Below are 27,671 nucleotides of genomic sequence, written 5' to 3' on the forward strand. Positions count from 1 at the left end.
CTGAATATTTGTACGTAGCTGGGAAGTTTTGGCCAGCCTCTTGCTTTGGACCAAGGTGTCAACCAGCAGGCAGTGACAGACGAAAGCCTGAACCTTGTAATGCGTACTTCAGAATAACCTGTATCCACTCGTCCTTTACTACCTACCCTTCTAGTCCCAGATGGGAGGCCTTCTGGTCACAGCTTCGCAATGAAGGTAGCTGTGGCAGGCTGAGGTGAAAGCCCCAGGCCAGGCATTCAGGCGCTCAAGTGAAGACACCAGCAACCAGGCATGAACAGATGTCCCAGCTCCTGGCACATGTACTATTCAAAAACCATCTTTGCAACTCACTTTATTGTTTGTATAAACTTCCTCTCACATGGAGGAATATATTGTTATAGTCATTAGCTTATCTCTCTTTTTTTTTTTTTTAAACTCTATGCTAACAGCAATGGAGCCAAAAGGAGGAAAACCATAAGCTACAATAGAAAGGCACTTAGAACCTGTTAAAATACTGAATCCTGGAATGTGCAACGAACTGATAGGTAGACCAGCTGGCCCTTCCAGGCCTGGTCTATCACTGAATCACATGCTGAGCTAATGTTCCAGTGCTCTGTTCCTCTGCTCTTGGGCTTGAGTCTCAAACCCAATCCCCCAGCCAGGGACGTAAGGCCTAGGGCCCTAACAGAGCCAGGAGGTCGCTTGGATCCTAGGCAGACCCAAAGGTAGGAGACCAGCTCCTTCACATGCTCACAGCCCCTTCAAGGGGTAGAGCCATCACAGCCGAGCCCCGTCAGGGCTGGGGTCCTAAGACCAGCAGTCAGGCAGGTCAGGGTGACCCTTCTAAAACAGAAGGGCAGTCTGAGAAAAAGACTAGGCAGAGCTGCTCAGAGGAGCCACAGAGCCAAGGAACCCACTATGACCCCAGCAGCTCTATTGTTCTATAGATGAGAGATGAGGGGCTTAGCCACTGCAAGTATAGTACAGGGGACAGCAAGAGGCCCAAGCTGGGGCAGCTAACCTTTTGGAGCTGTAGAGCACATAGTCCTCCAATGTCCTTGGCTTGTTCTAGCCCCAAGCAAGTGCTGGACCCTATTCTGCACAGCACACACCCTGGGGTAGCTGGCTTGGGCAGAGTTCACGGGCAAGAGAGGCAGCACCAAGAAAAGGCTCAGCTGGAAAGTCAGGAAAGAACCCTGCTCCATGTCTAGGCCTCTCTCCAGTCAGCTTTTCCCCAGCAAAGAGCTGGTTCTCCTAATGCTGTGCTTGGCTGCCTAGCCTCCCTTACACCCAGGGGCTTCAGTCAGTGCTTTCCAGAAAGCTGCTTTCCAATGAGGCTTCCTTCCTTGTAGCCCCCGAACCTGTAGCTGCTTCCCAAGCCTGATAGCCCACCCGGTATAGACTGATGCCTTACAAGCTGCTGCAGAGTAACACTGCCCAAGCCAAGCTGGATCAGGTCAGTACAGAGATCCTTTGAACCTGCTTGCACATTCCCAAGAAGGTTGAGTGGTCAGCTAGCTACCCTCCTCTTTGGAAAGTGTTGCCAACCCTTTGGCAGTGCTAATTCTGGCAGGAAAGAGAAGCGCTGGCAGAGCAGGCTTCTCTGCTAAGCAAGCAGGGAAGCACCTTGTCATAGCAGCAGGTGGGAAAAGGCAGCCTGTGTCTGTCTTGCTCTCCCTCTAGAAGGTGGACCAGAGGGAAAGGGGTCTAAGGAATTCCCAAGCATGAGCCTATCTATGATCACTGGGGGCTCCCTAGTTGACAAGTAGGTAAGGCAGGGAGGAATGGAAACCTGCCCAGTCAGGCTGGTCATGGAGAGGAATGCACCAGAGCAAGAGGCAGGACTGGGAGGTCCTGGGAGGACAGGCAGAGGAAGGCCTCACCCAGACTATGGACTAGGGAAGTGGGAGTGAGCGAGGCCTTAGCACCCAAGAGGAATGGCTCTTCTTGGACAGCGAGTCCAAGCCAGGTCCTCACTCTGGAGCCAGGAGGTCAGCAAAGACCTTCTAGCACCATCCTTGCCACCTTGCCACCCAGCTTGTCTGGGGCTGCAGTGTGGCCCTGGGGCTGCAGCGTGGCCCTGGGGCAGTAGGATATTATTGCTATTTCGCAGAAGAGTTTCTGTTCGTCAGGGATGAGCCCACAGTAGGTGGCTGGACTGCCACAGCTGGTAGACGGGTAGCCCAGTTTCAGTTTACCACAGCTGGTTTGAGCAGCACAGACCCTGGTGGGATGACCACCCAGCCAGGAGTTAACGCCTCTGGACTGCTGGCTGCTGAGTTGCCTGTGGACAGGTCCAGCACAGTGCCTGGTAGCAAAGGGAGTCCATCAGGGCTTGGCCGGGAGCGGCTGCGCTCCGTCCTTTCCAGGGACGTCTTGTGGTCTTCCAGGCCCAGGACCCTGGCAGGCACTGACCCACGACCCTTCTCCCCCTCAGCCTTGCTACCAGCAGAGCCACCCAGGAGAGAGACCACAGGCAGGCCTAGTCCACCAGCCCCAAAGGGTGAGGGCAACAGTGGGTTCTTGGCCAGATTGAGGGGCAGAACAGATCCTGGCAGCCCAGGGCCCATACCCCCACCCCCGCCTCCACCATTGCCACAGGCCAGGGCACTGAGGTCAAGGGGGCCAGGGGCCAGAGGTAAGGGCAGGCCAGGCAGACTGGGGCCTCCAAAAAGGGCAGCAGGGTTTGGGATGATGATCTGAGCCCCACTGACATAGGAGCCACTGTCAGGGGTGGGCAGTGGTGGTTTAGGGGGTGGGCGCAGCTGCAGGAGCTCCTGCTGTTCATGGGACACAAAGTGGCCGTGAGCTTTGATGTGTTTGCGCAGTGAACTGGGGTCCGTGTAGCGCTTGTGACAGCCCGGCATCTTGCAGTAGTAGGGTTTGTCGACGTAGTGGGTACGGGTATGCTTGAAGCGGTCACTCGAGTTGGAGTAACGCTTGTTGCAGCCCTCATAGGGGCAGACGTAGGGCTTCTCACCTGTAAGGGTGGGTGGCATTGAGTGTGTGCAAATGCCAGATCTTCCACCTATCCCCTTGCTTCTCCCAGGCCCAGAGCTCCAGAAGCAATCTGACTGAGTTGGGAGATGATCACAGCACCTGGCATGAGGCCGACCCAATTAAGGGCAGCAGGCAGAACTCAACCTGAGGAAGCTGTAGCTGTGCTTGGGCCGCCTTGTTGGGCACCTTCAGGTCCTTTGCATAGAGCCTGTGAACATTGCTGGGCAGAGCCTGTCCATGAAGTGTGTGCCCATGCAGGCCTGGCCCCTGGTAGGTTCTAACTGCTGCTATGCTCTTTCTTGTGGGCTTACTCAGAATGGCTCAGTTTTCTGTGTAGACCTGGCTATCCTAGAACCAGATCTGTAGAACATAATAGCCTTAAACTCGAAATCTGCCTGCCTGCCTCTTGAGTGCTGGGATTAAAGTGTGCACCACCATGCATGGCGTAGATCACAGTGTCACTTATGCAGGGCAGGACAGGGGCCACCTGTAGCCACTCAGCCTTTGAAACGGAGCCGGTCTGTGAGGCTGAAGTATACTAGATTTCAAAGACGTGGGTGAAAGGAGGCATTCCACTGCTGTGATGTGTTGTCTTGGTCATTGTTTGCTTTTCTGTTTTTGAGATGGGGTGTCACTGTGTGCTCCAAGATGGCCTTGAACTCCTGAGCTCAAGTGATCCTCCTGCCTCAAGTTCCCAATTATTTGGGAGTACAGACATTCATCACCGACATTCATCAGCATGCCCAGGTTTGTTGGCATTCTTAAAATGTGTGTGTGTGTGTGTGTGTGTGTGTGTGTGTGTGTGTGTGTGTGTGTGTGTACATGTACACATACACATGCATATTTATGTACTGGGTTTCATAGAACACATAGTTATAATTAATTTCACCTATTTCATACTACTTTTTTGTTTGTTTGTTTGTTTGTTTGTTTGTTTGAGACAGTCTCACTATATAATTCTGGCTGGCCTTGAACTTGCTATCTAGACCAGGCAGGCCTTGAACTCACAGAGATCCTCCTGCCTCTGACTCCCAAATACTGAGATTAAAGGTGTGTGCTACCTGCCACTACACCTGGCTTTCCTCCTTTTAATGTAGTACTTAGTAACTTAGGGTGATGCGTGTGGTTCTGTGGGGCTCAGGGCACAATGAGGAGGAGCAGACCCAGTCCGCCTGCCCTACGGTGGTATCGGTGTCAGATGATCCTGTCCTTGTAAGCTGTGGCCCCTAGCAAGTGACATCAAGGTGATGTGAAAGCCACACCTGTAATCACAAAACTTGAGAATGAAGGCAGGAAGAGTTAGAAGCCAGTCTGAGCTACAAGAGACCCTGTCTCAAACAAGGGGAGCAGGGTGTGAACAGTGAGATTTGTTTCTCTTTCCAGTCTCTCCCTGCAGTCCCCTGCCCCTCTGTGAGAGGAGGCTTACCTGTGTGGGAGGCTTACCTGTGTGGGAGCGGTTGTGGATCTTCAGGTTTTCCAGGCGGGAGAAGCTCTTGTTACAGGTGGGGCATCGGTGTGGCTTCTCGTTGGTATGAGTCCGGATGTGGATGAGCATCTTGTACCTGCTCCAGGAAGGGCCCGGGGGGCACACTCAGCTCAGTGGGTACCCAGCCCCTCCCTTCCTGCCCTCACCCTGCTCCCTCACCTGGCATTGAAGCCACGACCATGGCGGGCACAGCCCTCCCAGTGGCAGCAGTACCGAGCGTCCTGTTCCGGCTTGACATGATGGTCATTGACGTGATCAACCAGGTCTTGGAGGAGCTCGAAGAGCTGGTTACACTGTGGGCCAGGCAGGGTTCTGAGCCCAAGCAGGGGCTGGCCCAGCCCCGACCACGTTTCCCAGCCCTGACTCACCTTGGCCCATCGACACACCAGCTGCTTGGCCAGGGGCAGCTCTGGTGAGAGGCACTTGTCCTTGGGGGGAGTAAGGAAGGAGGAGGCAGGTAGGTGCAGGGCCCCACCAGAACCCAGGGGCAAGAAGAACTGGAAGGAGCTGGGAACGCCATCCAAATAGCGAAGTGGCTGGAAATCCTAGAGTAAGGGTAAGAGCTGGTGAGTGTACTCTACTGGAGACCCCCTGCATCGCCCTCATTTTTGCCCTCCTGTGGACAGTGTTAAATTATATCAATATGGCCTTAAGTTATTATCAATAGAGTATTAAATTATTATATCAATACATCACACGCCTTTAAATCCTAGTGCTTGAAAGGCTAGCCTAGTCTACAGAATGAGTTCCAAGGCTATGTAGAGACCCTGCCTTTAAAAAAAAAAAAAAAAAGGTATCAGCCCACAACATGAACAGAAGTCCTGATTCATGGTGTCCACATATAAGCTTGTTTGGAAACAGTTTGTCCTGGGTGATCAGGTACGGTGAGGTCCTTCTGGAGTAAGGTGATCCTCTCACATCTCTATGACAGAGGAGCGAGGTCTGGACACAGACACACACAGGGGGAGGGCTAGCTTAAGATGCAGACAGAGACAAGGGTGCAGCTACCAGCCTGGGAATGAACGCTAAGGATCAGGCTTCCAGAATCTACAACAGCAAGAGACGAACTTCCCCTGGAATCTTCTAGGGAGCCTGGCCCTCTCGCCATCTTTACTTCATCGCTTGTAGAGTTGAGAATTCCCTTCTCTTGTTTTAAACCACCTAGTCTGGTAGCACTGGTCAAGTAGCCCTCTCTAGATCCTTCCCCTCCTCACCACAGCTGTAGGCAGTGGAGGCAGGTCCCCGTTGCCTTGGCGCTCAGGGGACAGGGAGCTGCTGCCATTGGGGGAGTCCAGTCCAGATGGTGGTGACAAGCTGAGGTCCACCAAGGGGGCTGCAGAAAAGCGTCCATCCAGCTTCTCAGGGAATTTGGGGTTCAGCAGGAAACCTGAAGAAGACCATGTTTCAGAGAAGCTAGCCAGCATCTCAGTGGACCACGTCCCACCACTGCCATCCCTGTCGCCATCTTCAAGTACTCTGGGACCCCAGACATCCAAGGAACAGCAAGCACAGTCACAGATATGGCTGCCACAAACAGGAAACTGATTTTATGCCACGGTGGTTTATGCCTGTAATTACAGGACTCGAGGCTGAGGCAGCTTACACTACACAGATCACCTCAACAGTAACAACAAAGGAAAGTTGTAAATACCCATCTTACAGATCAGACTTACCTGGCACACGGGATGAACAGTAGAACTGGAACTGAAACACAAGACTACCCTACTCCCTACAATATTCTGCCTCCATGTTCCCTTCTATAAAATGGGAAAACCGGGATGATCTTGTAACTGCTTATATTCAAATGGTAATTTGGGTCCCCCAAAACTGTTTGCATGCGAGGCTCTGCACATAACTTCTAGGAACCTAACCATGGTTAATTCTTTTTAATAATAAAGATGCCAGCAGCCAGTAGCTGGGGAGGAAAGAAAGGTGGGATTTAGGTTTCCTGGACTTGGGACCATGAGGGGGAGAGAGAAGAGGTAGGAAGCTGCCACACCTTAGGAGGTGTGCAGGAGAGGAGAGAGAGGCCACGGAAGGAGGGAGAAGCAGAGGCGCCATGTAAAGGGGCCGAGAGAACGTAGCCCAGAGGGTAGCTCCGTTGGGTCAAGAACAGCCAAGATGGAGCACAGAAATTAGTAAGTAGTAACTCGGAGTTCTGGGTGGGAGGTGGATTCTAACAGCGTGGAGGGTGGGCCCTGCTACTGTGCGCGTTAAAATATACAGGCTGTGTGTGTGTCTTTCATCTGGGAACATAAATAGTATAAGGCGGGAATGGGCCCTGCACGAGATTTATTGAAATATTCATACTGCATGAGCTGACTCTTCTACCTCAAGCACACGGTAAAACTGTTCCTCAGGTTCATCTGAAGGGAAGACAGAGGTGAATTCCACCCTAGCATCTGTAAGACACATTTACCTGGCTCTGTCCTCAGTCACCACCCAGCTGAACCACCCATACATATAACTACGTCAGAGCCCAGAATACTGTCTTGGAACTTTCGCTGTCGCTTTGCCCGCTCCCCTCCCACTTCTTTCCAGATCCTTCCACAGGCTTTGGTCAGATCTAGTTCTATGTGCCTGCTGTGTAAACTGTGCAGCTCTCATCCACTTAAAGGATGGATGGACAGGCATGGAGACGGTGCTCTCGGCTGGAACCTCTAAGCTCCATCCTTTGGACACGCCTTGGAACAGTCTCATCTGAGGCCCCAGCCGACTGGTGAAGTACCTGGTGGTGGGGAGCCTGGGGAGCCAGGAGTGGGGCTGTCGTCCACCAGGCCCAGCTCCCGATGCAAAGCATGGTGCCGGGGTACACCCAGTGTCCTTTCTCGCTTCTCTCTTGCCGCCCGCAGCTTGGTGATGCTCAGCTTTAGGTCGAGCGGCTCGTCCAAGGAGTGCATGGTGGGAGGGAGCGTGAAGACGGCACCCTGCTGGTCTAGGCAGGAACCTGGGGAAGGAGAGGTGGTGCAGTGACCTTAGGTTTCTCCTTCAGCCATGCCCGTTGAAACTTCTGTAGCAGAGGAGGAGAGACGACAGCCTGGATGGCCTGGCTCACAGGCATCCTGGAGAGTCAGTACAGACCCCACTGCCACTCCCTATGGGACACGCCAAGTGTACGGTTTCCATTTAATCATAGGAGTGTTGGAGACCACCCCAGTCACAGAACTCGGTCTGGCAGAGCACCAGACTTTATCTCCCAGGGACTAGCGGGCTAAGCCCCACTGTCACTTCTGAAGGAATGAGAAATTATGCTTAGGAAGCCAGTCTAGAGACCTAACAGGAGGTCAGGAGCAACAAGCATCCTCCAAGACGCACAGTATTCCTCAGCGATGACCAATCAAGCACCCATTGTGCCAGATATGCCTGTTCAGGGCAGGTAATTATGTCACCTCCAAGGAAAGCAGCCTGAGGGGTAGTCCCAGGCAGGCTGAGAGTGAGAGTGGGCGAACCTCCCAGGTAAGGCAGAAGAGTCTGTGACGAACACCAGGGGCCAGTGAGCTTTGACTGCCACCAGGGGGCAGCTGGGGACTGACCAGTGATGACATGCTTATATATTCATACCGCGGCTCTCCTCTTGTGCAACTGCGGGATCTTCACAGTACAGGGCCAGCCCTTCCACACCAAACACCTACCCTTCCACCCTTGAGGAACCTTCCACTTGTTTCTCTGGCCTTTGTTCACGTAGACTGTCACACCGTGAAAATCTTCATACTGAACACCTACATTATGAGGCTCTACTACTGTTTTTAATATGAAGTGGGTGTGGCAGGAAGAACTACTACCTGGAAAATACCTGCAGCAATTGAGTGTGTCCTCAGGGGCTTGGGAGACTTAGTGCTCTTATATGGGATGAAGCATGACACAGAGAGCAGCCTTCATTTGCCTCTCTATCTCCAGGCCAAGACTCTTTTTAAGGGCAGCTTCACCCACCTGGTCCTTACTTGCTTCCCATTTACCTCCCACAAGCTCCAAGCTTCAGTGGCATGCCCCAGGCACACAGGATGGTCCCTCCTTTGGCCTGCAATCCTGCTTGTGAGGACCTCTCTCCAGCTCCCACTACATGTGGCTACATGGACTCTGGGCACACAAGACAGGCTGTGCCCTCAGCATAGGAAGCCTGACCGAGATCGGGTCTGTAACTTGTCCCCACTGAAGCTGTCAGATGCACTTGTTACAGCTCAGACCATGCTTGCACCAGAGGTGCTCACTGACACCCTGGTGAGCAGAGAACACAGCCCTCTTAAAAGTTCCAGACCCGGGGCTGGGGATTTAGCTCAGTGGTAGAGCGCTTACCTAGGAAGCGCAAGGCCCTGGGTTCGGTCCCCAGCTCCGAAAAAAAGAACCAAAAAAAAAAAAGTTCCAGACCCAGGGAGGTGGGTAGGTGACACCCATGTGTGCCCTTAGGCCTGCTCATCTACTCCTATCTAGGCAAGGGCTGCCCTCTTCCTGACCTGTAGCCGTTAGATCTGTCTATCTGTCTGTCTCTGTTTATTTTTAGACACAGGCCCAGTCCAACCTCCCTGAAGCTCCTCTATGCTGGGAGCCTGGAAGGGGAGGAAGGAAGTAAATATTTATGCTGATTAAGAATTCAGGAGCCAGGAAGGGCTGGTGGCCTGGTCCCTCTTCTGGCCCAAAGCCACAGGCCTCTCTGCCCCCAACACCCACCATGGAGAAAAGAAGCCCACTGGCAGGGTGCCTGGGCTAGAAAGTCAAGCACTGGCTCTCAGTCACAGTGCCAACCAAGCAGTATCCTTTGGCACCTGCTCCTGTCTCGTGTCCTCCCACCAGAGGGAGCCTAGGAGGAGCCACTGGTCTGTCATCTGAGGACCTCCAGGGAACAGCACAGTGTTCACCTAGGGCTGGTGCAGGAGTCCACCTCCCTGGGTGGAACACCCGGAGCAGGAATGGGGATGCCATGCCGATGACTGGCCCACCCCCACCATCAGCAGATCCAGTCTCCAGGGACACCCTTCACTTCCTGTCCCTGGGTTCATTCCTGGAAGCCAGAATCCAGCCCAGGCTCTGCACCCCTCCTGGGAAAGGAAGAAGGAGACGCCCCAGAGAGCCCTGCTAGTTTTCCTACCCTCAGCCCCCAGGGAGCAGACGGCCTATGACCCCACTCATGCTCTGACCTTGGCCAACCTCAAAGTCCTCTCCCACTCCTATCCCTGGCCAGCAGCAGCCTTGTCTGGCCTCAGCTTTGCTCTTTGTTCTAGAGCTAGGTGAAAGGGGCAGGAGACAGGCAGGTCCCCCGCTCTGCTAACTGCCCTTATAGCTCAGCCCTCCAGAGCTGGTGGGTCAGCACCAGCCAGACATAAATGCCTGAACAAGGATGATGTTGGGCCCTGACCGCCCCCTTTGCCCAAACCCAGCAGCTTGTCCTTAGAGTTCAGGAGATCTGCAGTCAGCGGGTCTCTGGAACATGGTGGTCCACAAGGGCAGGTCACCACCTCTCCCAATGAGGTGTTCACAGGTGCAATACCAAGGAGTAGACAGGGCACCAGCCCGACAACCTTGCTGGAGAAACCACCAGTGCCTGTTTTCCTACTGGTTGGATGGCTGAGAACCTCACACCCTGGGCTGTCCATGACCAAAGGCCACGCCTTGGAGCACTCACTCCGGGTAAGCTAGATGCGTCCTGAGACACACCCACCTGCAAAGGCTAGTGAAGGGAGCCTGCAACCGGTGCCTGGCCAGCCCTTGAGGCTCTTACAGCTGCAAAAGGAACTAATTAGAGCTGAGGGAGCTGGAGGAAGCGGCAGTGAGGGAGGAAGCGCAAGAGGGGGCGGCACAGAGACCACCGGGGCGGCAGGGGTGGGGACAGCCCTCCCACAACCCGGGGCGGGGGGTCACCCTGAGGGTGGGCTGGGCGCCTCCAGCCAGCCATGCCAGGACAATGACTGCTATTGTGCACCGGCTGCAGACCCTGTGCAGACGGTCCCCAGCTGCAGTTCCTTCAGGGCACCAGACCCCCTACAGACCTGTACGGACCACTATCCCTCCCTCTTGGGGAAACTAAGCTTCAAAGACACCAAGCTAAGAGAAGGGGACCAAAATCCTGCGCAGCATGAGATCCTTTCTTCCGTGCCAGGAGGGATGGCTTTGAGACTGAAGGGGTACAGAGGAAGGGCTACATGTACAAGGACCTCAGCAAAGATGCACTACCCACCTACCCCACAGCCTTATGTATTACTAACATGTTGAACACCCCCATTTCACCAGGGGTCTCGAAACTGCACATTTGGTGAGCTATAAGCAAAACCAGCCTAGGCACACACGCATACACACACACAACACGCACACACACACACACACACACACACACACACACACACACACACACACACACACACACGTGTTAAAATCAAACCCCTGGTCTCCTTTTACCTGTCAGTAGCCAGGCCCTGATCTCTGAGTGTCTCCAACTGGACCATCACTTTCTCTCTCTGGTCTTAGAGACTGGGAAACTGAAGGCTAGAAGGCTAGGGGAAGTGTCTGCCCCAGGCTACAATCATAGGTGGCAAGACCAAAGCCATGGTGCATCTGTCACATGTCACAACAGGTGACATGTCATCCCACTTTATAGATGCAGAAACTGAGGCTCAGGAGAATGACTTGTCCTTCGTTGCAGTTTGTCTGTAACAGACAAGGGACTTATCAGCCCCTCCTGTATCCCTGGGCTTGGCTTAGGTTGGTTACCCCCTCCTGACCCAGAGGGTTTATGGAGGGAGAACTAGGTGCAGAACCCAAGAAAGGGAGCCGGGCAGGCAGTGGGTAGGCACTAAAGGGGACGAGGAGGAGACTGGGGGTCACCAGAAGACTGGGAGAGCTGAGGGCGGCAACACTGCCAAAGAAGACAGCCCATAACCCCACATTCCTGGGAACTGGCTGTGCTCCCTACCCTGGCCAAGAGCCCCACCCTCCTTGGCGGCCCAGTGAGGGAGACTGGAGGGCAATGGTGGGGATCGGTCCTCTCAGGGCCCCTTCTCAATTAGACAGCAGGCAGGGTTCTAACAGGGATCAAACCACATGGAGCCTCAACCCCACTCTGCTACTTCCTGCCATGTCCCCTGACCCCCTTCTCCCTTTCTCTAAGTTGGGATGTAATTTTCAACACACGGAACAGACACACAGTAAGCACTTGGTAAAATTCATCCTCCCACCCTTCCTACAGTCCCTAGCCTTTAAGAACAGTCCTGAGGTCTGGCCCTCCCTGTGTACCCACAAACATTAAGATCTCACTCCAGACCAGAACTTTGGCTAGCCTGTATCGCCTGGAGAGCCTTGGACCCCGACTGTCCTGTGGAGTGACCACAGAGTTGGGAGGGCACCCTCTGGAAGGAGCCTGACAGCACAAAGAGGCCCTGGAAAGAGGGCGTAGAGGCCAGAAGCCTCCCAGGCCTAGGGAAGGGGCCAGAGTCACTACATTGGAAAGGCTTTGAGCTGGCTCTCTTTCCCTGTAAAGCCAGGATTGTGTGTGTAGCTCCTCCCAGCCCCCAAGCGGGGCACCTGGCCTGCCCACATCACCTCAGTAGAAAGTCAGATGTCGCTGGACATCCGGTCTTGGTGTGAACTCTTCTTTGCCAGAGAGCACCGGAGACTGAGCAACACCCAAGGACACAACCTGCTGAGAACTTGGCTAATGCAAGTTCATAGAGCAAAGTCAGCATCTGTAACCTGCCCGGGCTGTGTGGTCTCAGACAGGTCCCTGTCACCCTCCTAGCCTCCACAGGACAGCTTCCTCATTGGGAACTCAAGCACCACAATATGATCCTAGACATTCAGGACATCCTATAGGACAAGCCTTGGCCTAGTGGCTGCCACATGGGAGATGTTAGTAACTGGTAGCTCTGAGGGTCCTCATTGCTGTCCTAGGCTGGGGTGACCTACACAGTGAGTCTACCAAGGTCTTCCAGAGCTGAAGCTTAAAGGCCAGTAGGCTTACTCCTCCTGCACCCCTCACCAGCCCCACCATAGGACTGTCCTCGTCCCCAGACCAGGAGGATGGGTTAACAAGAACCCTGAGAGCCTTGACCCACAAACACTCATGTAAACATGTGGCCCTCCGGCTGCAAGGTCTGTCTGGCCCAGAGGCCTCCAAGTGTTCTGGTGGCTCTGGGCCCCCTTCTCCGGCCCCCACCTCCTGCTGCCTGCCTGCCTGCCTGCAGCCACCTTTGCACAACTATGTCTGGTATTTTCCTGTCTGCCCAGCTTGGGGGTTGGTGTGTATGGGGCCATGAGCAAGCCTGCACCTGGGCCTCAGCCAGAGGCGAACGGGCCAAGCAGCCCCCACACAGCCTGCTGGGCTGGAAGGGAAGGACATGGGGCTGGGCAAGGCCACTGAAATCCCTGGGAGGGGTGGGAAGTTAGGGGCAGGACCGCCATTTTGGATAAGCAGCTCTTTCCATAGCTTGCCTAGCAAACAGGGCTCCAGGTTCTAGCCTCGGCACTGCATAAACCAGGTATGGCGGCAAAGGCCTGTAATCCCAACCCTCGGTAAGTGGAGGCAGGAGGATCAGAAATTCATGGTCATCGTGGGCAACATCGTGAGAGTCTGTCACAAAAAAGACAAAAACCCAGCCAGGAGGTGATGGCATACACCTTTAATCCCAGCACTGGGAGGCAGAGGCAGGCTGATGTCTATGAATTCCAGGCCAGCCTGGTCTACAGAGTTCTAGGATAGCCAGGGCTACACCAACACCGGGAAGGCAAACAACCCATCAAGCTGCTATACTGCTGTGAGGGGGATGGGAGGGGCGCTGTGCTCTGAGGCCAGCACAGGCACTGGCCAGTGCTTCAGTTGTGTGGGCAAGCAGAGTGTGCTTCACCCTTGTGCACAACAGCAGAGGCCAGCCCTTGGCTTCAATGCAGAGCAAAGTATGGGCAACCAGTCCCCGAGAGCAAGGAAACTACACTTCCCAAGCCAAGCCCTGCATTGTCCATTAACACATCAGGAGGCCCCATACCTGTGACCCCCTCCTACCAGGCCACTGAGAACAACCACACCTGCCAACTCCACAGGAGGGGAGGAAGGCAGGCTCTGGACTTTGGCCCTTCCCTCCCACTTCATTTATGCATCCCGGCACCGGGCTCTCTGCTGGGGTCCGGGATAAATCAGATAGAACAGGCCTGAAGGTCGCTCGCTCGCTCGCTCGCTCGCTGGCTCGCTCAGTCACACAGGCTAAGAAGCAGTGGGGCACACAGCTCTGCTAAGGCTTGGGAGGGGCATCTGATAAGGCCACGGGGGGACGCAAAGCAAACCTGGGGGCTGGAGCTAGTGTCACCTGCTGATATTTCCAGCTACTTGGGAGGCTGAGACAGGGGGATTACAAATTCTGGACTATAGAATGAGTCCCCAAGGCCACTGTGGGTGATGTAGTAAGGTCCTGTCTCAAACTGACGATATCCCTCCCTGGGAAGGACCATCTTACCCTGGCGCCTGGGAATGAGGTGCTAGCCTCCCCATCTCTGAGTTACAGTCAACTGTCAATGTCTGGGGTGGGGGGATTCAACTCCTCTCTCCAAAGCAGTCTTCCTGAGCCCAAGGTTGCAGCACAGGACCAAAGATGTGGCCCCGAAACAGCCTACAGTAAGTCCTGCCATTCAGTAAAGGACAAGGCAGCAAAGGAAGAGCCTCTCTGAGGGACTGGGGAGCCACAGTGTTGTACACAGAGGAATGCCACTGCCTCTCCAGGGCAGAGCCTCCTCTCCTTACATAAGATCCTTGCCTCCCTAAAAGTCTGAGGCTTACTTATAAGTACACAGCTACCCATGTTCTCCTGCAGCGATCATCTCCCCGAAACCCCTCCTCTGTCTCGCATGTCTTCTGTGAGATACCATCTCAGCCACAGCTCAAGAACCACCTGAACAGTATCCCAAGGCCAGGAGACTCACCTCGCCCAGTCGCAGTGGTGCGAAGCCCGTCATACCAGCCCTGGGTCTAAATCCTGGTTAATGCATCACTAATACCACAGTGTCACCAACTCTCAAGCACTCACTGTGCCCAGCCCTTGCTGTGTCCTGCCGCCTGACCTTCAGCCTCAAGCCTTCTCCAGGCGTAAGAACCCTCCTTCCAAGAAGAAAAGCCTGAGGTGGGCAGAGACTAGGGCTCCTGGGCAGCTCCAAGCCCAGTAAGGAAGAAAAAAGATGACCAAAGCTAGAGTGATGGCTCAGGTGGTAAGATGCTTGCCGTGCAAGCATAAGGACCTGGGCTCAACCCTCAGAACCAAAAGACCCGTGCTTATACTGCCAACACTGGGCTCCAGCCAGGCCTACCTGCTGAGTCCCAGGCTAATCTGGCAGAGATCTATCTCAAAAAAAAAAAAGGGTGGACAGCTTCTGAGGAATGACACTAAAGATTAACTTCTGGCCTCTACATACACAACATACACATGTATGAAGCATGAAGACACACACACACACACACACACACACACACACACACACACACACACACACACACACACACGGGTAGGGGTGAGGGGAAGATCACACTAGCAGACCCTTCGCTCCTGCTGACCAAAGAATACTCATTCTTCTTCCCATACTGAACTGAGCAGAGATTTGAATACCCTGAGCTATGGGTTTGGAAAACCAGATGTGTCTTGAGTTGATACGAGGCAAGACTTTGGGCTGTAAAAAGACGGAGCTGCCCTAGAGTGGGATGGGAACGGGGACCCGTACAACACCCAGACCTGTTTCCTCACAGGGCTCTGTTGTATCCGACCTTCACTTCTCCCGAACGCTTAGTCTTGGTCTCTGGTTTGTTGAGTGAGTGAATATGTGAATTCAACTGTGTTTATTACCCACATGAGGTGGCAGGTGCCCTACAGCTGGAAAGTGACATCCAAGGTCTCTCCCTCCTGTCTGGGACACACACTTGGAGCCTACACACTGGGACCAGGTAGAGACTTGAACAAGGTTTGGAGAGAGGAGAGAGGATATTCCCATTACTGCTCCGTGGGGATGACCAAAAGGACTCACTCCTCAGATTCATCTCCTGGGACTCCCACCTACCCTGGCCTGTACCCCACCTCTTTCCTCAATCACCCTTTCGGCTTAGTGGGGACACTCTGGGCTACAAAGCAAATCCAGAGGCCTCATGATAGAGAAATGTCCATCGGATGGGGCCCTACCAGACCCGACCTGATCCTAGATCTGAGGGCCCAGGGTCTGTGGAACTGAGCGGTGTAAGTCATCCCAGCTGCACTCAGGAGGAAGGATGAGGAAAGGTCCAATAGCCTTCTCAGAGTTGGGGCATCACAGCTGGGGGTTGAGGCTTCTATAAGCGGGCAGTGTGGGCTCTGAGACGTGTGGTTCGAGAGAGAACCTGCTCGAGCAGGTTGGGGTGTGCCAGTCAGACCCAGAACAGTGGAGGCAAAGGGCAGAGGCTTCGTGGACACGCAGTAGAGCTGGGAATAAAGAGTGGAATAGGTCAGGTTCCAGGCTAAAGTGGCATTTCATGGGTCAGGACCAGACAGTTCTAAATGCCAGCCAGCTCCCTTCTATCTCTTCCCATCCAGAGACTACAGGACAAGTCACCAAACCTCTCAGAGCCTCAGTTTCCCCACCAGCCTTCAAAAACCTTTTTACTACTGAGCTCTCCAGGGGATGGTGAGCATGGTGAACCCACAGAGACCTTGTCTGACAGATCCTGTTTGGACAGAGCCTGTTTGCCCTCAGGCTCCAAGCTGAGGCTGAGAGGCTGAGACAGGAGGCTCACCAGTCTCCTCCCGAGGGGCTTTGCTGTGTTTCCATCCACTCTTGGCCAGGACAGGAGAAGGCACCCAATGCTAGGTGTGAGTCCCCTCTCCTAGACAGCTGCTAAGGCACCTACATTTCACTCATGGAAGGCCCCAGACTCCTCTGTGGTGGGCTCTACCTGGGCTCTCAGGCATCCAAGACAAAGGACTTGAGGAGTCCTTGTTACTCACCCCCGACAGTCCTGGCACTGGAAGAGTCTCAGCCCGTTAGCCCATCCCCCACCAAGGGCATCTGGAGCAGATGGGAAGCCCCTGCTCCTGAAGCAGACTCATTCCCACCCTCACACCCCTCCCAGCCCAGCCACCAGCTAACTAGGACCTCCCCCTCCAATCTGGGGGATGGGGAATGAGCAGCCACAGTCTGACTGTCTGCCCAGCCTGGAGACGCCTAGAGGAAGGTGACCCAGCTGCAGTGCCAGAAGGGTCACCCAGATTCAATCTCCGGGCTCCCAGGGGGCCAACCAGCTGTAAGTGAGGCTTCTAGAGGCCGTCTTAGGAGGGCTTCCAAGCCCCAGGGCAGGAATGGGGAGGACAAACGGCCAGGTCTAACTCCTCATCTCCCATCTCCCATAGAGAGGCAGGGTGAGGCAGCTGTAAGAGAAAAGCAAGCAAGGGGCTCAGGGCGCCCAGCTGCCAGAGGACAAGGCCCTAGCTATGTCAAGACTGAGAGATGGGCTGACGTGCCCCTTCCCACAGGTGCACATGCCCACTGCCCCTTCTCAGTTCTTAGCCTCGGTTTCCTAACTTATCAAATTGGGATAAATGAGTCTCTGTCCCAGGTTTGGCAATTTCAGGTGAGGATGCACACACCCTTTGTCAAGTTAGCCAGGCATGGAAGGCATGTATGTTAGTTGGGGTTTTCCCAGGGACCCTCAGGAAGGTACTAGTGCTGACCCTCAACACCGTTCCATTGCTGTCCCAACTCGAACCACTGTGGGAACTTCTGCCATTTTTATTAGCCAGAGTGAGTAGGAGGGATGGCCCTGCCAGGGTGGAAGATGAGGGTGGAGGCAGGCAGACGGTCGGGCTCTACCCTGCAAACACTTCTTACCACTAGCACAAGCAGGCTCCGTCCTGTTCCGGAGAACAGCCGTAGAGGTACTGGTTGAAAATACCCCAGTCCCCAACCTGGCCACACTTGTGTCAGAATTCACCAGCGTGGGGCCCCGTGCAGCCACTTAAAAGAAACACTGGCCCATCAGCTGCCTCTGGTATCGGGAGAGGTGAATTTTCATCTGCGTGCTTGGATTCTAACTCAGGTGAGGCTTCTCCAAAGCTCCCAGGGAAGAGGCTTCTAGGCAGAGGCTGGAGAACCCCAATGCTCTGTGTCGGCTAAGAGAGGGTACCTCATTGCTTAGCACACACCTATAGCAGCCATAGGGTTCCCACCATTCTCGAAAAGAGAAACGGCCCTCCCACTCAGTAAGGATGTAAGGATGGCCTCCAATAACAACCTTAAGTGAACAGCGAAGGGATTCAGGGGCAGCCTTGGGAAAGGCTTAGCCCCCTCACTCTTCCCCGATTCAGAGTCTCTCCTCTGGAATCCAAATTCCCCATTTGGGTAAAAGGCCCAAACACTCCCCCTTCCCATTCAGCCTGCCCTGAGATGTGGAACCTTCAGTGGATCTTGGAGAGACACACGAGGATGGAGAATCAAGTCAGGAGCACATGCACATGCACACACTTGCACACCCCAAATGCCTCCCCAAGAGCAGAACTGCAGGCCCCAGCCTCAACATCTGGTCCCCCAGCCACAGCTGTTACCCTTCTCCTCCCTCATCCTGGGATTGCCCCAAACCCTGCCCAGTGCTGGCACCGCCCTCTCCCATAAGTGGGAAATTCAGATTCCAGGAGAGTCCAGCTGGGGAGACGGAAATGTGCATGGGAAAATGTCGTGAGGAAAAACACATTCTTCCCTCCACACTGAAGCCAACACAGACCTGGAACAATTTAGGTGGCCAGCGGACCCTCCCACTACACAGGGCCAAGGCTGAGCCAGCCTTGGAGAGGCCGAGAGGCAGAGGTGAGGTCCAGATTGCCCTTCCCTCCGGGCCCTGAGAAGGGGCCCTGGCAGACCTTTGTTTGTCCTGTGTCCAATCTGCCCTCGAGCCCCTCACTTGCGCTCCCACTAAGCAAAGAGGGCTAAAGAAGAAATGGCTACAACTACCCTTTTGCAGCTGAGTTTTTCAGAAACAAAAGCTTTGTGGAACGAGGTTTCCACGATTGTTTAAAATGAGGTTTTGGGATGTCTGTGGCATCCAGTTATTCATGCTAGCTCCACCCACGGATAATTGAGAGTTGGCTTTTGTTGGACATATCCTTTCTCCCTGCCCCCAACGATAGGCCGCCTGGTCTTAGGACTCAGAAATCTCACCTTGCCTGACCCTAGGTTTTACAGATGAGGAAACTGAGGTCTGGACAGGGGAAAAGCCAGGCCACGGAACGAACACTCAAAAGCTGACGGCTGTGCCAAGATTTGAACCCAAGACACAAAAAAGGGTATCTTGGCCAAGAGCTTTTCCCCATTCGTCCTACACACAGACTGTGTCCTGGATCCAGCAAGTCCCTTAAAGGCCACTGACCCCAAAAGCAGTAGTGCCTGGAAGTGGGGTGACTCATTGTCTGGCTTCCCACCCACCCCCAATCCAGGAGGGAGGGCTGGCAGGTGTCCCCGCATAGAGAGCCAAGAGCCGGCAGTTGCCCCAGGGGGCCTGGGCTAGGGTCACTCTGGGGCCGGAGAGACCCAGCTGGAGGGATTTAACACCAAAGGTCAGGGGTCACAGACAGGGAAGGGCAGGCAGGCATAGGGGGTCAGAGGGTCAGCACTAATGGTAGCTCCGGAAAGAAGGGGGAGGGGAAAAAGTTGAAGACACAGGGCTGCTTCCAAGGGTTCCCCACCCCACGAAACCAAAGCCTGGCACTGTCTCCTGCTTGACTGATGGCAGACAGGGGCATATTAAGGAACTGGTCCTGAAATGGGCTACACTGCAGCTCAGCACAGGGTGTCTTCGGAGACCCCTCCCCCAGTGCAAGCCAGGGCCAGCTGAGAGGCCCGGCCCGAGCTCAGAGGGAAAGAAAAAAAGGAGAGAGAGGGCTCTGAGGTCACTAGAGAGGGATGTGTGGGTTCGGCTGGGACAGCTGTGGTACTGTGCCACCGGAGTGGGGCCTGGGGAGAGGTGGGCACACTGAAGGGGCCAGTTTTACATTCCCTGAGGGGATTCAGAAAGCTAGCTAAGATAGCAGCTGTCTCCCTAGCCATGGCTCAGCCCCACCTTCCTCCCTGGGTGCCAGGACAGCAGGGAGGCAGCTGTGCAGGGTGCCTGCCACAGAGGACCAAGACGCAGGGCCCAGCCCTGGCCAGACGAAGACCCATGGGAGTTCAGGTCTTGGTAGGCCCATTGGCTGGCCTGACTGCCCCCTTGGTGTCAAGCATTCCCTCTAGAGCCAAGATCTTGGGCTGTGATGGCTGGGGGCCCAGGACTCCTCCCAGCATCCCTTCCAGCTTCTCAGGCCCCAGGGCAGGGCTGGGTAACTCCCTGCAACCAGTGCTTCCCCGCCACCCTCTGGTGGGTTGGGCGGGCCCTCCTGGATAGGCAGACAGGCAGCATGCTGCCCTGCTGTGGCCTGAATACCCCACTGGGTAGGGCAGTGTGCCAAGGCGTCCAGGTGCCAGCCTGGATTCCAGCCCCATCCCAGGGGGGCTGCGGGGAGGTGCGAGCATCTTCCTGGTAGGAGGGGGATGCACCTGCCTCGTCCTCTCTTACAGACCCACCCTTAGGATGCAATCACTCACCTCTCCTCTCCATCCTGCCAGGTCCCTCACCTGCTTCCATCTACCCTTCAGGAGTGGACCAAATGCTAAACAGTATTCCCAACTCCTAGTGCTGAACCAAGGGACGTCCCCCTCCTTGCCTTTCCCAGGGCTTGTTAAGGGTAGCAAGCAAGAGGGGGACTTTCCCCAGAAAGAGAGGGCACCTTCCAAACAACCTGGCTTCACCGGTGAGCAAAGGCGGCTGCCAGATGCCCCATACAACTTCATGCCCAGGCTTTGGGTGTCCCCCTCTCACCTCGCCGAACACCCCTACTGAGGACGCCCAACTTCCCCCACTGAAGTTTGCGACCGCCCGGGGCCCGGCCACAGTTCAGATCGGCCCCCAAACAGAAGGAGGGAAGGAAGGAGAAAAGACGGTGAGATAGAAGGACCCAGCCAGGGAGCCGGCGAGGAAGGGAGCGCGCAAAACCAGCGAGCGCAGGGGCCTCAGCGAGGGCTCACAATGGCCCGGAGCGAGGCGCGGACGCGGGAGGGGGAGGCGACCCTCGGGTTCCGCGGCCCGGCGCAGCAGGCAAGTCCCTGGCCCGATCCCCGTCCTCCCGGCGCGACGCCCGGGGGCTTCCTACCTCGGCTGCCGGGCTGAGTGGCTCCGGCTGCGGGTTCCGGCGGTCGTGGGGCAGCGGAGAGCGGGCGAGGGGGAGGGCCGGGGCGGGCGGGGGCCGGAGCGCGAGGCTCACGGGGCACGAGCTCCCCTGGCGCGGCCGCCCGGCGCCCGGCCGCTCCGCCACATCTGCAGCACCGGGCAGGGAAGGTGGCCGCCGCGGCCCGGCCGTGCGGGGATGTCTTTGCAAGGGAGGGAGGAGAGAAGAGGAGGGAGGGGGCGGGAGGAGGGACTGGCCGCCGTGGAGGAGGGCGAGGAGGAGGGGCGCGGGGGGCGGCCTCCCTCTCTCTCTCTCCCTCCCTCCCTCGCGGCTCGCTCGCTCCCGCCCTCCCTACAAACCCCTCTCACTACTGCGGCCCCAGGCCCCGGGCGCCAGCTGCCAGGCGGAGCGTGCGCGGGGGTTGGGGGGGTGGGCCGGGGGAGGGGGGGAAGGGCGGACGGCCGCAGGAGCGGGCACCGGGAGGGAGAGAGGGGGGAGCGAAGGAGCGAGCCCCGCCGTAGCTGAGGCGCGCGTCCTCCTAGACTCCCCCCACCCCCGCCTGCCGCGGTCCCGCCCCCAGCCCGAGGGCAGCGCTAGGACAAGGCCTGGGGGGCGGAGGGGAGGGCGAGATATCCCGCCCCTGGGGAAGCCTGGGAGAGGGGCGGGCGCGCGGGCCGGGAGGAAAAGCCCCAAGGACCGGGAAGATGGAGGCGGCCACAGCGGGCAAGGGGCGGGGACCCTTGCCTCCTCCTGCGGGGTCACCTTGGCCAGAGCCCCACGGCTCTTGGCAGCCGCGGAGGTGGTAGAAATGCCTCTCTGAAGGCCCTCCTTTCCCCGCCCAGTCCAGTTCCAGGAACCCGCAGGCAGAGGCCTTTTCGATCCCGACAGGTTCGAGGCCACGCTTCACTCCTCCAGCTTTGCCTTGTCTTCAGCCTCAATTGCCCTCCTGGTGAAATAAGCACAAGGCCTGGCCACAACCAGTCCAGGATTCCGTTATCTTGGTGACAGCCGCCCGGACAACCTGGGTCCCCCAATCTGAGCGCCGCTGGGGTCATCGCACTTGGGGTCAGTAAGTTCAATGAGTTGGTCACTGAAAAGTGGATGTAAGTCAGTAACGCGTGCACACCGCAGCCAAGCTGTTCTCCCACCTTTTCCTGGGAAGCTCAGACTTGGCGTTCTTTAGTGTTTTCTTTGGGCGATTCCTGAGTCCACGCCTAGTATCTTTTTACCTGTCTGCTGTCTGGTGACAAATCTCAGTTCAAAAAGACAGCCCTCCTGATCCGAAGCTGGACTTGAACACAGGAAACGAAAAGGCACTTCAAAGTCAGCATCCCCAGTAGATGAAGTGCCGACTCCGGGTTGGAATTCTGTCTTTATTCTGGCATTTGGTGCCTCGGTCTGCGCCAGAGCCACATCCAAGACGTGAGTCTTGATCACAGGGGCATCCCGGTCACCAGGTTCTTGGCACACGCTCCTGTTCTGGTGCAAAGGTAGGCACATAAGTGGTGCTCCTGACGTGGTGATCAAATGGATACATAGTCAGTGCTCTTAACTGTAGTCATGATGGGTGCTTCGGTTTGAACGAAGCCACATACTAGGTTTTTATGATCTTTTAATACACGAAAAGGGATTTAGGGAGGACGGTTCAGTAGGAGTAAGGTGGGGATAATGCCCGCGCCCGCCCCATTTCTCCTGGGTAGATAATGTCACAGTGCTGTCGGGTTAAACTTTAGCTGGCAGATGGGCCCGGGGAAGACCAGCTCCGGGACCTAAAACTTCCAGGAGGGGGCTGTTAAGGGCCGACTCTCTGGATCCTACTAGCGGAACATCACTACAGTCGGAGGCGAAGGACTGCAAAGCGCCCTCTCCCGGCATCTTGAATCTGCAATTTAGTTGTTCTGTAAACCTAGCCCTAGTGCAGTATCTCACCTAAGCTGACTGCAAATACCGAAAGCAGTCGGTAGTGTGAAACTCGCTGACTGGTGTAAGTCTATTTAGGAAAAAAAAAAAAAGCTGATTGAGGGGCTAGGGGTATATCTCTAATACTCTAATAGTACACCATATGTTCCTAGGTTCAGTCCCTGATACCAGAAAAAAAGTATCAAGTGCTTGTGGGACACCAGGTGCTGTGTAATTTTAAAAACAAAAGGCCAACATCCCCAGTTGAGAAACACTTGGTCCTAAGAAACTTCACTTCAGAATGTTTTTCTTTGGGGGCTGGGGATTTAGCTCAGTGGTAGAGCGCTTACCTAGGAAGCGCACGGCCCTGGGTTCGGTCCCCAGCTCCGGAAAAAAAAAAAAAAAGAACCAGAATGTTTTTCTTTGTTTTGTTCCGGGGGAGAATTCAGACTCCGGATCCTGGAGGCCGGCTGGTAAATAATAATGACCCCTCCTCTCTGAAATCTGGGAACATGGAGGGACCCTTAATGTAGAGTAGATGAGTGGTCACTTAGATATCAAGCCCAGTCCGGTTCCAGGACCTAACTGGTATCCTCATAACCACCGAGAGAGAAAAAAGTAAACGACATTTGGGTGTTTTCTGCAAAACCAGCAAGATTAAAGACAGAAGCCAGAAATCCCAGCACTTGGGAGGATTAGCACAGATTGGAGGGAGGCCTGCATTACATGGTGAATGCCAGGGCAGCCTGGGCTACAAATCATACAAATCGAGATCTTACGTTCAGCATTTAAAAAATAAAGCACATCCCAGGACAATCAGGGCCACATAGAGTGAGCCAATCACAAAAAAAAAAAAAAAAACTAAATAAATAAGTAAATAAAAAAGAGTGAGAAAGACTGCTAAACTAGGTGTCATAGTGGCTCAGGCCCTGATCCTGGCAGCTGGTCCTCAGTAGACTAAGCCAGGAGTATTTGGATTTTAAGGCTGGCTGAGGATACAGGATTCTATCTCTGTTGGAAACACCCATCCTCAATGAGACCACTTCTTTCTCTGTACCATTTTCTCTGTGCGTTTTCACTGTATTTCCAAAAACTTCAAGAGCAAGCTCCATCATTCCCATTTTGCAGAAGAGGAAACTGAGGCAAAGGGACATGGATGTAGCTGATGGTTTTGTTGTGGTGGCTTGTTTTGTCTTTCAACATAGGGTTTCTTTGTGTAGCTGGCCTTGAACTCACAAAGATCAGCCTGCCTCTGCCTCACTAGTGCTGGGATTAAAGGTGTGTTACCCTCCCACCCCGAAACCCCCCACTCCACCCAAACCTCTGGTGTTTATAAGCCAGTAGGAGGCATAGTTCAGGTTGCAATCTCAGTGGTTTGATTCCACAGTATGTACTTGAACCCACTGCCTCCCTAGGACCTCAGGCATCGGGAAAGGTAGGGAATCAAAGGGATCAGGCTGGTCTTCCTGGAGTTCTTCATGGTAAACAATGGGTAAAGAGCCTGGCTGATCTCGGTGGTGGTCCTCTCCTCTCTCAGAGCCCATCTCTGAAGAGGCATCCTTCCTCTTGTGCCAAGGATGTGGAAGGAGAGTAGTTTTCCCTAGTAGATAGATGGTAAGCCCCCAAGTAAGATTCAGTGTGTTTTCTCCTGTGGGGGAGTAAATGCCTCCTGAATATGACTAGTTGATGTATCTGAAGGCTGAATTTGGTGTCCTAATCTTTTTTTTTTTTTTTTTTTTTTTTTTTTTTTGTATATGAGTACACTGTAGCTGTCTTCAGACACACCAGAAGAGGGCATCGGATTCCATCACAGATGGTTGTGAGCCACCATGTGGTTGCTGGGATTTGAACTCAGGACCTCTGGAAGAGCAGTCGGTGCTCTTAACCACTGAGCCATCTCTCCAGCCCCTAATCTTTTACTAATAAACAAGTACTGAACTGGGGGTGTGTTGCAGTGGGACAGTGGTTGTTAGTGTCACCTAGGACAAAGCCCAGCAAAGGGCTCGTATTGAACGTATATGGAGTTCACATCCATTGAAAAGTGCTTATTAAGATCTTTTGGTGGTGTATTTTACTTGCTTGTTAGTTTTTGAAGCAGGGTCTCACGGTGCGGCCCTATCCCTTTTGTAGACTAGGCTGGTCTTGAATTCAGAGAGGTCTGGAGAGATGGCTCGGTGGTTAAGAACACTTCTTGCTCTTGAAGAGGACCTGGGTTCAGTTCCCAGCACCCACGTGGTGGCTCACAAGCATCTGCAACTGCTTCCAATGTCCTCTTCTGACTTCCACAGGCACCAGGCATTCATGCAGTATAAATTCATGCAGGCAAAGCACTCATGCATTTAAAAATGAACCAATTTTTTTTTTTTTTTGAGACAGGATTTCTCTGTGTGTGTCCTTCACTGTGTGTGCTGTAACTCACTCTGTAGCCAGGCTGGCCCAAACTCTGAGTGCTTGGATTAAGGGCATGCACTGCCACCATCTGGCTTGTTTCCTTTGTTTTTGGCAAATAAATAAATCTCTAAAAAAAAAAAGAAAAAGAAAAAAAAGAAAGAAAAAAGAACCCACAGGTCTGCCTTGGCCTCCTAAGTGCTGAGGTCAGAGGCTTGGGACACCGGACACCGTTGCTGGCAGATGATTAAGCTCTGATTAATGTGTCCGTTTGCTGTTTATTGGCGGCTGAGTGCATGTGCTAGGCTCGGCAGCCCCACCCAGGCCTTTAAGGAGATCACTGAGTCTAGAGGAACCTCTTACCTGTCATATCCCCAAAGGATAGCTGCTCACAGCACCTCAGGAGAGTGTCACCCACAACATAGGAGTTTAGTGACTGGTTCTTCCGCTAACACACACAGGGTCAGGTCCATAAAGGAATCAGAGGCATAGGGCAGAGTCTGTCTTCTCAGAACCTGAAGCCCACTGTAAGAGATACAAAGTAACATAAATGAACCATGTACTAGGGATGGAGCTCAGAGGTGATGCATTTTCCTAGCATTGGCAAGGCCCAGTTCCAGGCCCAGCACCACCAAAAAGAATTGAAAGGTTGGTGTAGAGGCAGGCTGGTCAGAGGTTCAAGGTCATCCTGGGCTACACAGTCATTTTGAGCCAGCCTGGCAAGTGTAAAATCCTGTCTTAAAAATTAAATAGGGGTGGGGCTGGAGAGGTGGCTCAGCGGTTAAGAGCACTGACTGCTCTTCCAGAGGTCCTGAGTTCAAGTCCCAGCAACTACATGGTGGCTCACAACCATCTTTAATGAGAGTCGATACCCTCTTCTGGTGTGTCTGAAGACAGCTACAATGTACTCATATACATAAAATAAATAAATCTTAAAAAAAAATAGGCCAGACATGGTGGTGTATGCCTTTAGTCCCAGTGCTCAGGAGGCAGAGGCAGGAGGATCTCTGTGAGTTTGAGGCCTACCTGGTCTACAAAGCAAGTCCAGGACAGGCTTGTGACACAGAGAAACCATGTCTCAGAAAGAAAGAGGCAGTAGAGGGATGGCTCAGTGGTTAAGATCACTTGCTGCCCTTATAGAAGTTCTGAGGCCGTTCCCAGCACCCACCTGATGTAGCACAGTCATCCATAGCTCCAGTTCCAGGGTACCACACATGCACATGGTGCACATAGATACAAGCAGATAACTCCAAATACACATGGGCTGCGTAAGTAACAATAAACATAAACAAGAATGAGCATTTAGGCTTAAGTTACAAAGCCAGGTGTAGTGGCACGGACCTTTTATAGTAACACTTACAAGCAGGGAGGTCTCTGAGCTTGAGACCTTAGGTTGAAAAAACAAGAGACAGCCGGCAGTGGTGGAGAAAAAGATAGGATAGACGGATGGATGGATGGATGGGATGGATGAATAGATTAGATAGATAGATAGATGGAAAGAAACTGGAGACACGCTGGGACTCAGGACGAATAAACAGGTTTCAAACTGACTCCTACCTGCGCAAAGTGCTGTCTCTCTAAGCCTCACTCCCTGCCTGTGGAACCGCTGTCTACAGGATTCCTTATGGGGCTGCAAGGGGCTTCGTGGAGAGCTCTTAGAAAGGTTTCCACCAGTGCGTCTTGGAAGAGAAAAGGAAACGGTATCTCTTGTTGTTCTTGCCGCTACAACTCATGTTAGCCAAGGCCTAGGTAACAAGGTGGCTCGGAGGAGAAGAGCAGTGACGTATTAACCTCCAGCAAGGGGCACTGTGAGCAGCGAGCAAAGCTCCAGCAATTTGTTGGTTGCTGCTGGCCTCTGCTGAGTCTGCAGGGCTGGGGCTGCCTATGGGTGGGGTGTTTATTCTGGAAGTGGCCCTGGTTGTTCCTCATACCATTATCTGGGAGAAAAAGCAGGGCCTAGAGTAAGAATTAAGGCCCACCCTGGGCCTGACTCTAGGGCCAAGGAGAAAATGTCCAGGACACATACCCCTTACATCTGGCTAAGTCTGGTAGAACACACTCTCAGAGAAAGATCGGTCCTAAAGAGCCTCAAGGGTTTGTTTCAGAAGTTGGGAATAGGTCCTGGTTGCTCCAAGGGGAGAATAACAGCAAGTGGAGATATCCACTGTGGCTACTCCACCCTAGAAAATCTCCTGGCTGGAACTGTCAGCAGTCTGGCTTCGTGGACATGCAGCTCGTGCAGTTACATTGAGCTGGCGCACCAAAGTGACAGAGCGGGTTGGAATGTCTGGCTGTCCCCAGTGCCCGCCTTTTTATTTTGCCTAAGAAGTCTGTCCCTCTTGCCTAAGAAGCCTTGGTGCTTTGGCTTCCCTGGGACTTGAACCCTGAGATAACTTGCCCCTTGGATGCACATAGCAAGACAAGAGGGTCTTGGGGAAAGCCTCAGTTATAAAGGTGTGGTAGAGAAGACCAAGCACTAGCTACCTGGAAGGCCCACTGTGTTGCTTCTTCGTCAAATCTCAACTGTCCTTGAGTTTATTGTGTGATAACACTGTATATTAGTGAAAGAGTGGAGAAGCTTTTAAATTTAATTGTTGACTTCTTGCTGAGAGGTTTAAAAGGTAGTTCGTATAGAGGGTACAGAACCTGACAAGAAAGGAGAGAGAAAAGTCTAATTACAGGCACCAACAGGGCTAGCAGCCGGTCTACCCTGCGTTTTCTCCGTCCTTTCCCAGGGGAGAGGA

The 27,671-nt window shown here is 54.0% G+C and overlaps 1 protein-coding gene and 1 long non-coding RNA gene across 4 annotated transcripts; one reads left to right on the forward strand and one right to left on the reverse strand.

Annotated features, from left to right (window-relative positions):
* Positions 1 to 316: 316 nt before the first annotated feature.
* Positions 317 to 27,671, reverse strand: Glis2 (GLIS family zinc finger 2). 3 transcript variants are annotated; one of them, XM_039085846.2, is made up of 12 exons: positions 27,412 to 27,671; positions 26,485 to 26,606; positions 26,096 to 26,191; positions 25,291 to 25,452; positions 21,870 to 22,114; positions 20,626 to 21,586; positions 7,194 to 7,412; positions 5,680 to 5,852; positions 4,834 to 5,010; positions 4,625 to 4,758; positions 4,423 to 4,544; positions 317 to 2,959 (listed from the first exon to the last, which is right to left on the reverse strand). In XM_039085846.2, the coding sequence occupies exons 7-12, from the start codon at positions 7,363 to 7,365 to the stop codon at positions 2,169 to 2,171; spliced, it is 1,569 nt and encodes a 522-aa protein (XP_038941774.1). In that variant the 5' UTR covers positions 7,366 to 7,412; positions 20,626 to 21,586; positions 21,870 to 22,114; positions 25,291 to 25,452; positions 26,096 to 26,191; positions 26,485 to 26,606; positions 27,412 to 27,671; the 3' UTR covers positions 317 to 2,168. The 3 variants fall into 3 exon arrangements, with proteins under 3 accessions (XP_038941774.1, XP_038941775.1, NP_001100448.1); XM_039085847.2 differs by having other exon boundaries at positions 20,626 to 22,119; NM_001106978.1 differs by lacking the exons at positions 21,870 to 22,114; positions 25,291 to 25,452; positions 26,096 to 26,191; positions 26,485 to 26,606; positions 27,412 to 27,671 and having other exon boundaries at positions 515 to 2,959; positions 4,423 to 4,541; positions 20,626 to 20,718.
* LOC120095029 (uncharacterized) lies at positions 2,957 to 3,816 on the forward strand. Its single transcript, XR_005490017.1, has 2 exons — positions 2,957 to 3,249; positions 3,603 to 3,816. It is a non-coding gene; the product is annotated as an uncharacterized LOC120095029 (long non-coding RNA).

This window comes from Rattus norvegicus, chromosome 10 (assembly GCF_036323735.1).
Source record: "Rattus norvegicus strain BN/NHsdMcwi chromosome 10, GRCr8, whole genome shotgun sequence".
In the NCBI taxonomy this organism is placed as follows: domain Eukaryota; kingdom Metazoa; phylum Chordata; class Mammalia; order Rodentia; family Muridae; genus Rattus; species Rattus norvegicus.

What these genes read in the sequence shown, in the direction of transcription:
- Glis2 (XM_039085846.2), bottom strand. Translation starts at nt 7,365, where the DNA reads ATGCACTCCTTGGACGAGCCGCTCGACCTAAAGCTGAGCATCACCAAG. An exon ending in TGGTGTGTCGATGGGCCAAG is followed by an intron (nt 4,759 to 4,833) that starts GTGAGTCAGGGC and finishes CCTGGCCCACAG; the next exon opens with TGTAACCAGCTCTTCGAGCT. An exon ending in GGTCGTGGCTTCAATGCCAG is followed by an intron (nt 4,545 to 4,624) that starts GTGAGGGAGCAG and finishes CCCTTCCTGGAG; the next exon opens with CAGGTACAAGATGCTCATCC.